Source organism: Nannospalax galili, unplaced genomic scaffold (genome assembly GCF_000622305.1).
Source record: "Nannospalax galili isolate Female #2095 unplaced genomic scaffold, S.galili_v1.0 scaffold541, whole genome shotgun sequence".
NCBI classification, from domain to species: Eukaryota; Metazoa; Chordata; class Mammalia; order Rodentia; family Spalacidae; genus Nannospalax; species Nannospalax galili.
The window spans coordinates 1,295,113-1,309,981 of record NW_008345054.1 but is presented as its reverse complement, the minus strand read 5'-3'; the positions used below and the strand labels follow the sequence as shown (position 1 = coordinate 1,309,981).

The 14,869-nt window shown below is 42.9% G+C and overlaps 1 protein-coding gene across 2 annotated transcripts in view; it reads left to right on the top strand.

Annotated features, from left to right (window-relative positions):
• The window catches only part of Ets1 (ETS proto-oncogene 1, transcription factor), a 126,633-nt gene that overhangs the window by 56,481 nt on the left and 55,283 nt on the right, over positions 1-14,869 (top strand). The window contains exon 1 of one of the 2 annotated variants that reach the window (XM_008841362.3): positions 8,227-8,664. The exons of the other annotated variant lie outside the window; for it this stretch is intronic. Within the exon in view, the coding sequence (XP_008839584.1) occupies positions 8,583-8,664 (82 nt within the window). The 5' untranslated portion in view covers positions 8,227-8,582. Of the gene's footprint in view, positions 1-8,226; positions 8,665-14,869 lie in introns of those variants that run through there. 2 annotated transcript variants of the gene reach the window in all.

The following is a 14,869-nucleotide window of genomic DNA, read 5'->3' as shown; positions in this document are numbered from 1 at the left end:
TGGGGTATTTGGATGCAGGACATTTATTGGAATTGCCTCCTTACCTTCATGGCTCAGCTCAAGTCAATTAAAAAAAATATTCTCAGGAGAGAAAGCATTAACTCTAAAATACAGGCGTCTAAGTGGGCGTTGGGTTTTTCCTGGATCTGGAATAGTTGCTGCCAGCCATCTGGTCTCTCTCAATGCTGTGGAATTCCCTGAAAGAAACGTCTCCAGTCTTTTTGATTTTTTAAAAATCTCAACATTATTCAGAATTTTTAATTCCTGGAAAGGATCTCTCCTGGGAACCTGCCACATGAGAGCTGCATACCTTTTGTTCTTTCCTCCCCATCAGCTGCCAGCTCCCCACCCAGCTGTGCTCCTTCCCCTCCCAGTGAGTCCCTAGTGGTGCTTCCCACCCAAGGCCCCTTTGTGAAGACATTTCTCAGGATGGTTTCCCAATCTGGGAGGATACATGTTTCAAATCACAGATGAGATACATTTCCATTAAGAAGGAACTTCTATATGTTTCTTCTTCATCCTCCACCTTTCTTATCCTGAGCTAGCATTTCAAGCCCTGGACTCTTGAACATGTTGTGTTTCTCTGACCTGACTGATTACGTGATGCCTCTTTGCATGATATACATGTGGGGTTTGCTTCTCTTTTTTTCATTATCTCTGAGGAAGAAAGAGTTTTAGTGTGTGGGAGCCAATCCGGAGAGATGAGCTGAGATGAATCTGTTCCCCATTGTGCATCATCACTAGCTCTCTACCTCACCCTGATTCAAAACTGAGGTTGAGGGGTGGTGTGGAGTGGGTACAGCTGGTTCCTTGCAAATAAATTAAAGAGGGCTTCACAGCTCTCTTCAGGCCTTCATAACACAGCATCAAATGTGACTTGCAATCCCAGAAAAGCTGCCATATCCCTTCTTGGGGCTATTTTTCATCTGTCAGCTTTACAAGGATGCCATATTTGGTGGTGCTCAAAAATGGCAAACACGAATAATTACACTGGACACACTAAAGTTATTTTTCCAGATTTATGCTCTTGCATATTCAAGGGAATTCAGATTTTATACACACTTTTCAGGAGTGCGCGCTCGCGCGCGCGCGCGCACACACACACACACACACACACACACACATCCAACACCTGGATTTGAAGCAGCCTAAGAATTCAACAAGTGCTGTGTGTTCCTCTTCCTTTGTTGTTAGGTTTAATATTGATAAAGGTGGGATTCCTATTAATTCATTATGATACGGTAGGATGATTAATGCAAATAAGATACTTGTGGATGACTGCAATAACGTACTCAAATAACGTTGTGTTTATTGCTTAGTACCATGCTTTCAGTGTGACCCATTTACTCTGTTTCTTTAGGCTCCTTTGTAGAACTAGTTCTGGAAAAAGAGGTAAAAACTATTGTGGGCTCACAGTCCTAGTTACAGCACATGGGTTTGTTGATTCCTATGGCTTCAGATCAGCCAGTTTTTCCATGGTAACATCTTGATAATCCACTAGCAGGTAGGTGCAGAGAGTACCATTGTACTACAGCAAGAGGCAGTTAGTTTTAACTCAGTTGCTGCCCTCCTTTCCCCTCCCATCCACTCAACCCATTCACATCATTATCCCATTTGTATTTCCCACCCATGTCCTTTTTCATTCTTGAGGATACCTATAAAGCAAACCCATCCATTTGCTTCTGAGGACCTAACCATTTGCAGGAAATTTGAGAAGGTAGGGGGATTTGTAATTGGCACAGAACTCTTTGTAAGCTGTGTAACATATGACTCTTTATAAAGATACCCAAACTTGAGTTCATTGCATGGATGTGCCTTATCTTACAAATAATATATACAGCATCTATATAGCTGATCTTTAGATTGGTCAGTGAAATGAAGGATTTGGTTTGAGGAAGTTCTAAGATTGCTTTTGAGCAGAGACTGAGAGGTGAGCAGCATGCTATGTGAAATGTTCAGAATGACAAAACAAAACAAAACAAAACAATAAAAGCACCAGAAAAACCTCCCCAGCTTGCCCTGTGGTGAGCTCAAGGCCATTTTTAACGAATAACTACAGGTGTGACTACATGGATGAAAAATCAGATGAGACAGTAAGCTTACCAACAGTTTCAGCAGATAGAGGGGGTGGAGGGGTAAGCAGAATAAGAATAAATTGGAAGAAAATTTTATAAAGATCTTTTTGGTTAGAAAAGGCTTGGTTAGTTCTTTAATTTTAAACTTTGGGCAGCTTTGTCTTATTTTTAGACAAAATAAAACAAAACTGATAAGCTGGGCATGATGGCACACTCCTTTAATCCCAGACAGAGGCAGGAGGATCTCTGTGAGATGGAGACCAGCCTGGTCTACACAGTGAGTTCTAGTCTAGCTGGGGCTACATGGAGACCCTGTCTCAAACAAACAAACAAACAAACAAACAACAAAACCAAGAAAAACCAAGCAAAACACACACACACACACACACACACACACACACACACACACCTGGTAAATGAATTTTTTGTTTTGTTTTGTTTTAGTAAGGATCCGTATTTGAGATGTTAGGAAATTATCTGTTTATTCATTAAATATTCTTAGTCATTGAGTTCCTACTCTGTAAGTTTCTAAGAGGAAAATTCTTTCTTATGGCAAACATCCATGTGGGAAGAAAGCTGAGAAATACCTTATGTATTTGAACACGAACTACCTACCCTGCTATCTTCAGTGACCCCATGAGATCCCACCACCTTGTTTCTCTCCTGAATCCCTTGTACCTCTTTTAGCACTCGGCTCCTCCATAGAGTGCTTTTTCCTAGTTAAATGTCTGTTGGTCACACAAGACAGTTAGGTTGACTTTGTGAAGGTCCTGGATGCATTTTCAGGTGCTATTTTCATAGGGGACTTGTGACCCAGAAAGTGACATAAAGGCACTGTGACTCTACCCCAATGTCTCTCACATCCCCTCCAGTGTTTCCAGAGGGGGTCCCTTCTATTCCTCTATTGTCTTCCCTTTTCTGTCAGGGCTGTTTTGGCCTTTCTTCTTCCTCTGCTTGATTCCTAGCTCCAAGAAAAAGATGGAGAAACCCTTTACCCCTCTCTGGTCCTTTATCTCTGGGATGGGAATGGTTAGTCTTTTGGGCCAATTGACTGGGCATTTAAAAATGAAAGTAGGTGGGGGAGAGGAAGGAAGGCTCCAAAGTGAAATTATCTGAATGTGAACTTCAAGCCATTACAGAGAAATCTTTTCTGAAGTTAAAACTCAAGAGAAAATCAGGGTAAGTTCAGAAGAAGGCTGTAACATTCCACCAGAACAAAACCACCAGCAGCCCTGGGTGTGGGATAGAATCTTGTTGTCATGGGCTAAAAGTCCCTTGCTAAGGGATTCTGTAATGTTATTCAAGAAAGTTGAATCTCTTGCCATCTGTGCCAATGTGCTCATACCTCCATCTCCTCACAAGGCCAATTTATGACAATTTAAGTTGAGATCCAAAGGATAAGATCCTTATAGGCTCCTAGGGTAGTCTGCATTCTGCATTCTTCTGGTTCAGGAGGCAACAGCAGTCCTGAGGAAGATGCTCCAGGAAACAAACCCTGGTCCTGAAGGAGGCTCCCAAACCCCGCAGCCTTGATGGGCAGCTCTGCTCCTTTCTCTGCCTGTGCTTGATTTGTTGTGAGAAGAATGCATGATGTCTAAACGGATGGATTTTAAAATGTCGCTTGGTCTGTGGATCAGGCCAATCCATCCCACATTGTTGGGGCTGCAGATGCAGTTGAATGGTTCATAATTATAGCCTAAGAAACTGCAGACAGCAATAGAGCCAAGCCAGACCCCTTTTCTCCATATAGCCCATGCCAAGCTGTCTCCCACAGGGAGTGAGTGTGGTTAGTCTGCAATGTACTTGCTCCAAGACAGCATAGAATCTTGTTGGATTCTGGAAACTGAGTCTGTTACCTATCTGATGTGATGCTCATGAATCAGATTTTGCGTGGCAAGGATGTCTGGATCAGACCAAGCCAAATGGCCTTTGACTGTGGTATCTGTAGATGCCACAGGATGCCAGGGGGAGGACAGCAGTGAGGGGATCCAGTTCTAGTCCTGGCACTGCCTTCTTCAGTAGTGTGACACAAGGTAAGCACATTTTTTCTCCTCTGGTGAGTACTTGGAAATCACTAACAGGCTTCCATCTAGTTGGGCTACATGATGAAGAAACTCTAAGATTTTGCTCCAATGTGATCTAGAATAACACCCTTTCTCTAACCCTTAGAACAAGCACAAATTTACAGTTTTCTTCCTGGGTTAGATAATGATGGAATTTTTTCAAGCAAGGTTGATGCTGGGTGGTTCTCTATGCAAGAACTGAGGAAGGGACTTGGAGTTTTAAAATTCAGCATGTTAGATAGTTGTCTGAACTCTCCATGGAGACAGTTCAGGCTAACTTAGGATCCAAGCTGTTCCATAGAGATGGCCAGAGAGAAAGATTTAAAATGACTTTTCATCTATTCCACCTTTTTCTGGATCTTAATGACAATAATAGCCCTTTGATGTTAACTGAACAAGTTCCTGCCCTAGGCATTGTGCTAATGCTTTGCATACATTATTATCTCATTTAACCATATGAAGATTCTGAAAAGGCTAATGCTATTATTTTCCTTGCTTCAAACATGGAGAATCTGAATTTTAGGATTAAGTGATGTACCTGTGGTAATTTAGTTGATTAGTTGGTAAAGCAAAAATCTGAATCAAAATCTTACTTCTGAACCCATACTGCTCACTATTATAGCATTGCCTGGGCAAATAGGCCCTCAAGTCCTGCCCACCTCCTCCCTTTCTCCTAGGCAACTGCAGCTTTCTTATGGCCCATTGTTTATTGTACCTTCTGAACAATAGCTAATGAGTCTGTATTACATGCTAGGGAGATCCAGGGGTGGTTTTATTCCCTGAAGCAGAGATGAGGTTGTGACACTGAAAAGGTTAAGTGGCTTTGGTGAGGTCACGGAGCTAGCCTGCAGTCAGCATACCACCTTCTGAGTTCCCAACTTAGGTTCCTGAAGTGACCCTAAGGCCTTTTAGAATTACAGTTTAATTAATAGTTATTTTAATTTTCTTCCTATCTCCAATTTTCCATCGTATTGCTGCTCAGTAATGGTAGATATCAAAGCCCTGGACATTTTTCTTTTCCCATGCTTTGCATGAACTTATCACATACAAACCACTCACTTGCTTCAGAGTTAAGTTTTTGAAGCCTTTTTCTGAGTATGACAGGGACTGCTGCCTTTTCTCAGACTGAAAGGAGACCACAAATGCAGTTTAGACAGGTTGTTAATTGAGAGCTTGAGAGCTTGTTTTTTAAAAATCTTACATTTATACCAGTAAATCAACATCTGTGAGTCATGAACTCACTTGGGATCAGTCGTTAGTGGTCTGAATGTTTTTGTACCTACCTTCAGGAAGACACATTTTAAGAAGCTCAAAACTCAGAGAATTCTAGCACAGTTCTAGGGAGGGAGGCTGTGCCTTCCATGATTGTTTGAAGTTCAGAGTATTTTTATATACTTCTTAAGTTTGGATCAAAATTGAGGGAGGAATAAAGGGAAAATCATTTTTTTTTGTTCCATACTCCATGTGCTGAGGAAATTCCTAACATCCATGCCTTTTTGGATTTGATATCACTATTCACAGACATCCTGACATTTGGTTGGATGTAATTAGCTAAAGTTAAAGGATGTTCAAAGATACAAATCTGTTTTATTACCAGTAAAAATCAAAGGTAGAAGACGTATTTCATTCATCACTTTTGAAATAGTGTGCTCAGGTAGATGGGAGGTAAGGCATGGTGACTCTCGCTGTGTTGGTAGGTAAATTGAGCCACATGTGAACCCAAATGGGCATAAATGGTGGGGACAGGGGGTCTACTCTATCATGGGGGCCAGAGGGCAGATCACAGGGCAGAGATGCTGACCACTTTTAGCTTAATTTCACAAGTGGTAGCAAAGTAGAAGCCACAGTGATGGGAAAGCAGATAGGTCTCCATGACACACGTATTTACTGGATGTCTTCCATACCTAGGCAGGGGCCAAGGCATAGTCTTTTTTGAAGGTTATAAAGTAATGATTGTTTTAAAGTCCATAAGAGCAGTTAGGAAAATCTACCTGTGTGCTAGAGAGCATAATAATTTCATTTATCAAAATTAATTGTCAAAGACCTGATCGGATTATTAATGTCCCAAATATGTAAAACAATATTAACTCAACCTTATCAGTGCTCCTCATCTTAAGGGAAATTTTAACCAGATCTAAGGCTCAATGTAGGACTTCTGATAATGCAAATATTCAAAATTAGTATCATTCCAATCCGACTTTCTGATTTGGACATTAAAACGTTTTGACTTTTTGTGCCTCAGGACTGTGTGAGGAACAGAATCATTGACTAGTTGGTTGTCCTTGTTGAAGGATTACAAGAGACACATTCCCTCACTGTTGGTTGCTATCGTAGAAAATGTTTATAGCTTTTTTTTTAGCATCTCATATCAGTGAACCTGAGCGGTATTGTTTAGGCTAACTAAACACTGGAAAGTGGAGGAAGAGGCCAGGGAAGGGAGAAAGCAGTGGCTCTAAGGAAGCTGTATTTCAAACAGAGAAGTATATACACTTGGATTAAACACCCCAGCATTTTTGTAGAATGTCAACAAACCAAAAACCCTAAAACAACTAACTTGCTTTGTTCAGTTCTATCAGTGCTATAGAGACTAAGGCAGGGCCAGTTCCCGATTCTTTTCTTCAGTGCTTATTTGGGTGCATAAATGTACAATTCATTCATCAGCTGTTTCCCTATGCTTTTCCCAGGATCTGAAGTGTCTGTTCTTGTCATCTGGAGGCCAACATTGTTTTCTCATACCTTGTAGAAACACAGCTGGACTGCAACAGTCTCTGTTTTTTCAAAAGTTGAAGATTATCGCACACACGCATTTTCCTTTAAACACTGAAGAAGGGTGTAACTGCAGGTTGAATCAGGACCCAGAGACTGATTTTCTATTGCTCCTCTTTCCTTCATTTGCTGTGGGAAATCTGCCTGCCACCAAAGCTCGGAGGAGGCTGGGTTTGGAGGAAAGTAAGCAGGTGTGCTAAAGTTTACCAGAGGCAGAGGTTACAGTTACAAGCAAGTGGTGGGAGTTTAACACATGCTTAGAAATCAGGAAGCAGTACTAAGAATAGCTCTCCCTGAGGTTGTTCATTCAGGATGATTTATGTTCAGTCTTTTAATCGAGGGGAGATGTCAATATCTTGCTCTAGCTACATATGCACTTCTAAGTCCTGGATGATTTATTTACCAAGATCAACTGTCCCCATTTATAGTTATCGATGTATCAGTGGCAAATTGTGAATTATTTGGGTTCATCTTCTGCTATATGGCATGTTGGGAGCCCCCAATATGACAAGGGTGATTCTGTGGGCTGGCCTATGCGGGGCTCCAGGGATTCAAACCAGAGCGCTACACCATCACCTTTTGGTAGAGATGGAAAGGATGTAGGATCGTTCTAATAGAGCAGAGTCTGAAAGACTTCAGCCGGTGCTGGCACAGTTAAAGGAACAGAGTAATTAGGATTTCAGTGATGGGTTTCAGCGTGGGGGCCCCTAGCCTGGACTCGGCAGAGAATCTGAGAGCTTTTGGTCTGCATTTTAGGGTCTCCAATATGCCAGCTTAGGAACGGTCTGATCAAGTGTAGCTATGATTTCTGTTCACCAATGCTGCACCTGTCACTTAATCATTTCCTACGGGTGGGCTCCCTTAAATTCGTAGTCCTGGCTCCTGAGTCACAACCTGGCTGGAGCCCAGTATTCAGAAAACCCTCGAAGGGCACCCCTGCAGAATCCCCCGCACGCGTCCCTCGGTGCACATGCCTCATGTCCTGTGTGTCAGGCTTTATGAATGAATGATGTACACGCACTTGGAAAACTATGCTGCTACTGGGCGCAGGCTGCAGCGGGTGACCAAGCCCTTAAGAATGCGTGCAGAATCAGATGGACTTTCCCGAGACCCTGGCAGGAGCCCCCGCTGATCGCCGGGCTCTTTCTCCCCAGCGATGGGCTCCGGTCTGTGCCCAGCAGAGTAGCTTGGACCCGCCAACCCGGCTGGGTGCACCCGCGCTTCCTTTCGCTTTGGGCAGCGGGCGGCGATTGGCCAGAGCCTCTAGGCCCCGCCCACACTGTTCTGGCAGAGTGGGCGGGGCCTAGGCCCAGTGAGGACCGCCCTAAAGAGGAGGGGAGAGCGCAGCTGGCTAGAGCAGGGGAACCGCACAGCCAGCCGCCCGCGGAGCCGCAACCCCGGACGCAGCCAGCGAGCAGGCGAGGCGCGGGCGAGGCTGAGATCCGAGCGCGCTCACTGCTCCACCAAGTGCTAACTTCGCGGACGCCCGTCCGGCGCGCTCTGTCCGGGCGCTGGGCAGAGTCAGCGCGAATTCGAGATTTTTAAGGAAGAAAGTCGGATTTGCCCCGTCCCCTTCCCCTCTGTTCAGAATCCCCATTAAAAAGGAAAACAACAACAGTAACTGCAAACTTGCTCTCATTCCGCCGCCCGCCTGCCCCCCCCCCCCACTCCTGGCACCATGAAGGCGGCGGTCGATCTGAAGCCGACTCTCACCATCATCAAGACAGAAAAAGTGGACCTGGAGCTTTTCCCGTCCCCAGGTGAGTGGTGACTGCGAGGCCCCCACCCCAGCTCCCACCCCAGCTCGGGAGTCCCCTCCAAGTCCCCTCCTGGCTGCGCTGCTCCCTTCGAGGATGGAGGTCTGGGATGCTGGAGAGAGGGAGAGGCCAAGAAGATGCCTGGTGGCCCGAGACCTTTAGGGTTTTTTTTTGGGGGGGGGTGATTTGGGGGGTGTTTATTTTTACAGCTGCATTTTTATAAATAGTGAGAAAAAGCTTATAGAATTTCCAGTGCCCTCATTCTGGTGTTCTATTTTCCCAAATGGGTGAGAACTCTTTGATAGTATTACTTAACATTAGCAATGGGGTCTAACACTGCCTCCTACGACACCATCTCCTGATTCTGTAACCCCAGAATTAGAGCTTGTTGGAGGGCCCCTGTGCAGTGAGAGCTAAAACGGTGTCTGTCTAACCGTGACCGGCTTTTAAAAGCACATTCTCAAATAATGTCTTGCCTTCCTGAGCTGCCCTGTCGCACTGTCCCTTTGCAGTCTAACTCCTCTTTTCTAGTTGAAAGTGAGATGGTTGGAGGAAAAATGAAATTATCTGCTTAACTGTGGTAAAGTCTGATTCTGTCTTGTTCATGTAGGCTACTAACTTTGATTCTGTTCTGTCCTGTTTTGTACTCTGGCACCAAAGCTTCTAGAAGAAAGCATCCCAATACCAGAAGTGACTTAGTGTCTTGTTTCATGGTGTTGTCTAGCATTCTGAAAGGACTTAAAGAAGAGAGGAGAGTAAAGAAATTTTAGTGCTAAGCAGATGGAATCAGCTCTTCAGGATCCCTGGAGCTGACACAGTTTTGAGAGGGAATGTGCTTTTCTTTCAGATAGGATACTGTCAGTGACCCCTAGAGATGAGGGACTTTAGAGGTGGAAGTATATAGAAATATGTAGGGAGATGATGCATTCTTGAAAATAACCAGCTGTAGCAGCATATACCTCTGTTGGGTCTGGTTATCAACAAGTTTAGCTGCTGTCTAGTCCTTTGCCTCTGCCATAATGAATTGTTTGTTTTAACCCTTTCCTAACTGCTCAAACTTTCAACACAAGACAAGATGATGTTTTGTCATTCTGACATCCCTCCAAAAATTTTAATACATTTAGATCCTGCCCCATCGGGAGAGTCTCTTGACATTGAACCCAACCCCAAGGATTGCTCTATACAAGGAAGACTAGGCTTGTTTCTTCTTACAGTATGATGACAGTGAGAGCAATGCTACTTCCTAGAGCTGGGGAGATATCTCAGGCTCTTAGGGCTGCAGTTTAGAGGTGAAGGTCTCAATTGAGTGTTCATGGAATCCAGAAGTTGTGTGTGTTACAACTGAAACCATATATAGAAGTGAAAGGAGAATTCATAGCAAAGATAGAGACCCAACTGATAGGCCCTTTCTGTAAGAACATCTTGCTTATATGTGCTGTGTGTGTTTATGGGGAGAAGAGGGATTTGGTCATCTGGGCAGCATCATATGTGTCATGTCAGTTCACATACCTACAGTGGATCTTTCATGCTGGCAGTGAATGAGAGCCTCTGGCAACACATGTTTTAGATCATAGTAAAAAGCTAAAACATGTTTCTTGGTAATTTAATAATAAACATTTGAGATTGAAGGCTTTTGACACTATTCAGTTATTGATAAAAATAAACTGTGAACAAGTAATTTTATTAAGCTGTCCCATTGTTAACTAGAGATAAGTAGACCTAATGCTGTGGTCAGGGTTTATTAGAATAAGCATCTTTACATTGGCCCTCTTGATCAGAAAAGGTGTTCAAGGACTGCAGTTGCAGATGAACCTGGCCTACATAGCTGTTTAGGGCCAGTTGGTTTTATATAATGAAATCCTTTCTCAAAAAAAAAAAAAAGTTTTCAAACCACTGATCAGGTTTTTTCAGTGACTTTCAGTGCAACAAGTAACAAATTTTCACATGGTCTAAGAAATCTGGGGTCTTCTGCCATTTACTGTAATGAGACTTTTTTTCCCCTAATACTTTATTGAAGCAAAAGAAGAGCGAAACTTGATAATAGATGTTAATTATTATAACAAATTTTTAGCTCATTTTTTTTTTCTGGACTGTAGTTTCTTATTTCTAAGTACTATGCCTGGACCTCAGAGAGGGAACTAGAGGCATAGAAAAGTTAAGTCACTTAGGTAAAAATGTTCACAGAGCCAGTGGCTGAAGAGGAATCCCTGTGTCTAACTTCTCAGTGTGCATATCATGGATAACATTGCTAGTAACCTTTGAAAACTCAACAAAGACATTTCACTGGAGACTTGAACTCACGGGTGCAGAGCTGGAAAGAGGCCCTGACAGGGCTGCCTGCTTTAGCTAATGGAAATTTGCCTGGCCCATCAGACCATGTAGGACATGTGTTTCAAAGTCTGACTGCTCACAGCATGGCTTTGTGTTGAGGACTGTAACTTTAGTATTTGTCAGAATGTTTGGGTTTCGATTGTTTAGTTTCTTGTGTGTGGAGATAATTAATGAATGTGGGGTATGATCTTATTTCAACAATTAAATCAGAACTTCTGCCCCCTCCCAAATTTACAAGCAGCAAAGAGATGCGGCAAGGAACCTGGGGGTCCAAATTGGAGTTAGAAGACCTGGAACATTTGCCAGCCTCTCTGTGGTTAGGCCTTGACCAAGAACTTTTATGTGCTTTGATTCTGGAAACTTTCTTCACTTTGATTCTATGCTGAGGCCTAATAGGATTTTGACAGCATCAAATATTAAGTTAACAGATAGTTTGAAATAACATTGGAATTGGATTTCTCTTGTAAGTGTAAAGTGAGGTTCATCTCTCCCAGGTCTTAAATAGGTAAAGCCAAACATAGCCTGGCACTTTTCCTGGTTCCTTCTTGTGTGGGGTTTTCTGAGTAGAGGCTAAGGCCACTGAGGCTGAATGTCAGGGCCAACACATTCCCAAGCTGCTTCATTTCCCCTATCCTTCCCTACTCTATTCCACCTTCTTGGTAAGGTGAGGACAGAGTCCATAGAAGAACAGGAGTTTTCATTCTGAAGAATTGTCCATTTATAAGACTGAAAGGATCAGCCCCAACTCCTACCTCACCCTGGCCGAGGATGTACATCCCCCTGGGGATATTTATTGTCCTTAGAGATAGGAAGAAGCTTTACCCCTTCCTAGTCTGCACAGTGCAGAGAAGGAAGAGGAGAGCTTCTGGACTGTTAGGATCACTTGCTTACCATGTTCCCAGATCCCCTCTTACCATGCTAAATAGCCCTGTGACTAAATAGCCCTGTGGTTCAGACAAGAACTGTGGAGCCAGGCTGGCTGGGTTTGAATCCCAGCTCAGCCCCATAGTGAACTGTGTGACTTTGGTCAAATCACTTAACTTCCCTGTGTTCCATCCAGCTCCTACATGTGAGAAATGAGTATAATAATCCTTATGTGAAGATGAAAATGGAATATGTGCAAGATCTTAACACCATGCTGGTCCAGTAATAGAATTTGTTGAATAGTTAACGAGAAAGCAAGGCAACAAAATCTTGACCAGTGCAGGATTTTCAGAGGACCCTGAAAGGTGTGATAAGGAATCTGGTGACTGGTTAATATACCTCCAGCAAATCAGTTTGAGAAGGAAGGCAGAGCTTTCACCTACTTAATTGAGGTCTCATGCCAGTAGAGCTGTGAGCTCCAGAGAACAAGCATGGCGAGCAGGCCCATTTCAGAGTGTCTGGAGGCCTGACAGGCAGTCTAGAGGTTGGTGTGTTGCTTTGGGTGATAGGGGCTGTCAGTGATACCCAGAGCAGGAAATCTGCCAAGTCCAAGGACAATGGGGACATTTGCAGGACTGAAGGAAAGTCAGAGGGTTTTTTTTCATTATGCAAAGTTGAGAAATGCATGTTGTCCAGTTATTATAAAGTATCTTACATTTTATTTATTTACTTGGTTGGCAGAGCTTGCATTCCTGACATTTTTGGTCGGTTTGTGTTGCTGTATTCTTTTTTTTTTTTTTTATTTTTTTTGGTTTTTTTTTTTTTTTTTTTTTTTTTTTTTTTTTTTTTTTTTTTTTTTTTTTTTTTTTTTTTTTTTTTTTTTTTTTTTTTTTTTTTTATTTTTTTTGGTCTGTGTAGCTTTTTTTTTTTCCCCTCTAAAAGAGGCCAGACCACCCTGTAGGAACATCTCCCTCTAGGAGACAAAGCAGCCCGTGGTCAACTTCTCTAAGCCCATCTTGCTCTGGGCCCCACCACAGTTTCTGCAAAAGCAAGAGCTCTTTAGCATGGGCCAAGATTTTCCAGGAAACCCCCCCCCCCATATCAGAAAGTATGACAGATAACTCCAATGGCAAAAATGACATTTTTATAGACAGAAGGAAAATGCATGGCAGTGGTGGCAATCTAGGGCTTTACATTGATGGTAGATGCTTGTCCACGAATTGTAGGGACGTTTCTGAAACTTGTATTGAGTGTGCATTTTGTGTCTAGAGTGTTCACACTGGAGCATACTTGCTTCACACTTACTCTGGGGAAAGTATTTTTTACTCCATTATTTGCAGATAGAGAAATTGCTATTCAGAGAAGTACATTCTTTCAAAATTTGCAAACTGTTGAGATGCACCAGGCCTCTTGTACCTAAAGCAAATGCACCATGTTACTCTCAGGAGCTCTGGCAATCAGGTCTGTGTGAGAAGACAGTGCTGGTTGGTGCTTTGGAGGTTTGGGGAGTACAAGAGTTCCCTGTCACCTTTACAAGACTCTCCTGATCCCAGTTGTCATCTGAGTGCTTTGGACAGCTTGGGGAAAGGGATTCTGCACAACTGACACCTGGCCATCCCTATGTGTTTCCCTTGGAAGTAGCTTAAAAGTTCCAGGCACGCCAGCCTCAGTTGCTGAAGTGAAGGGTTCTTGTGTTTCGGTGATGTCCAGGTGCTCTAGGCTCTCTAGGTGGGATGTAAAGACAAAGCCCCGGGGCCTCCAGATTCTGCCCATGGAGGAGATTATCCTTTATCGTTGGTGCTGCTGCTGCATACCCCATTGCTCCAAGTCTGGATGATGAGAGATGTTGACTGGCAAGCTGAAGGCAGTTGAAGTTTACTTTGCTGACTTGCAAAGAGACTGGATAATTACATTTCTGGTTTACACAGCAAATACATTTTATCTTTTCTCCTAAAATTTATCTTTTGATTCCATGCACTGTGTCAAGGCACACCCCTTGGAATGGTTGTAGAGTAAAGCAGGACAGCCCCATTAGCACGGGACTAAGTGGAGAAACAGTTCCTGGCTTCTTATTCAAGGTCAAGGTATTGGTTCCTTTACCATTACATTATGGGGGCTGTTTCACCAAATACTTGGTAATCCTTGGGCCACGCAGCCATCATAGAGAGGAACTTTATATGAATAGAACAGACCCCCATGCTTTAAATACCGGATCCATCAGGATGCATTGGTTCCATTTCTCTGCTCAGACAGAATCTCTAGTAGCTTTTGCTGATACTTAGAGAATTTTAGATCTGTATTCTGCTCATAGATATTAAACTGTTCTTAATTCAGGGTTAGAAAGGTCAAGGCTGTTCTCAAATCTGTCATTTTTACTCATGATCTGCCTATAGATACTTTATTCTTTCCAGTTGAGTTAAAGATACCTATTTTCAAAACTTCAGTTAATTTTTCCCAAACTGCACCAGTAAGCTGCTTCTACTTCATGATATTTCTGAAGCTTTGTGCTTGTTTGACTTATCTTTTCTTAACTGATTACTTTATAAATCTTATGTAGAAAGGAACTGGTCTATAGTATAGGTTGTGGTAGGTCTGACTTCAAGGGCAGGAAACTCTAATATATTCAAAATACTATAGTACAAGCCATTAATATTTATTTGACCAACTTGTTCCTATTTCTAGGCTCTTCTCTGTTGCTCCTGCTTGTGTTCAAGCCTGTCACTTGGCACTCCAGATGTGTCTTCTTACTGTCCCTACATTTCCCAATGATCTCTTTCTGGAGTTTTCTGTTCTTGTCTCTGCTAGATGTAAAAGATTGCCCACACTGTCTTTTTTTAAAGACACGGGATGCTCTGGGAATCTTAAGGCTGTTGGATTTTAGATCCATGGAGGTGTATAGATAGGAGGATTGTATAACTTTACCACCCAAACAGGATACTTTGAGTGTATAAAGGAGTATCATTAATAATCACACCAGGATGCTAAGACATAAACTAGGACTCTCCCAGCAGAC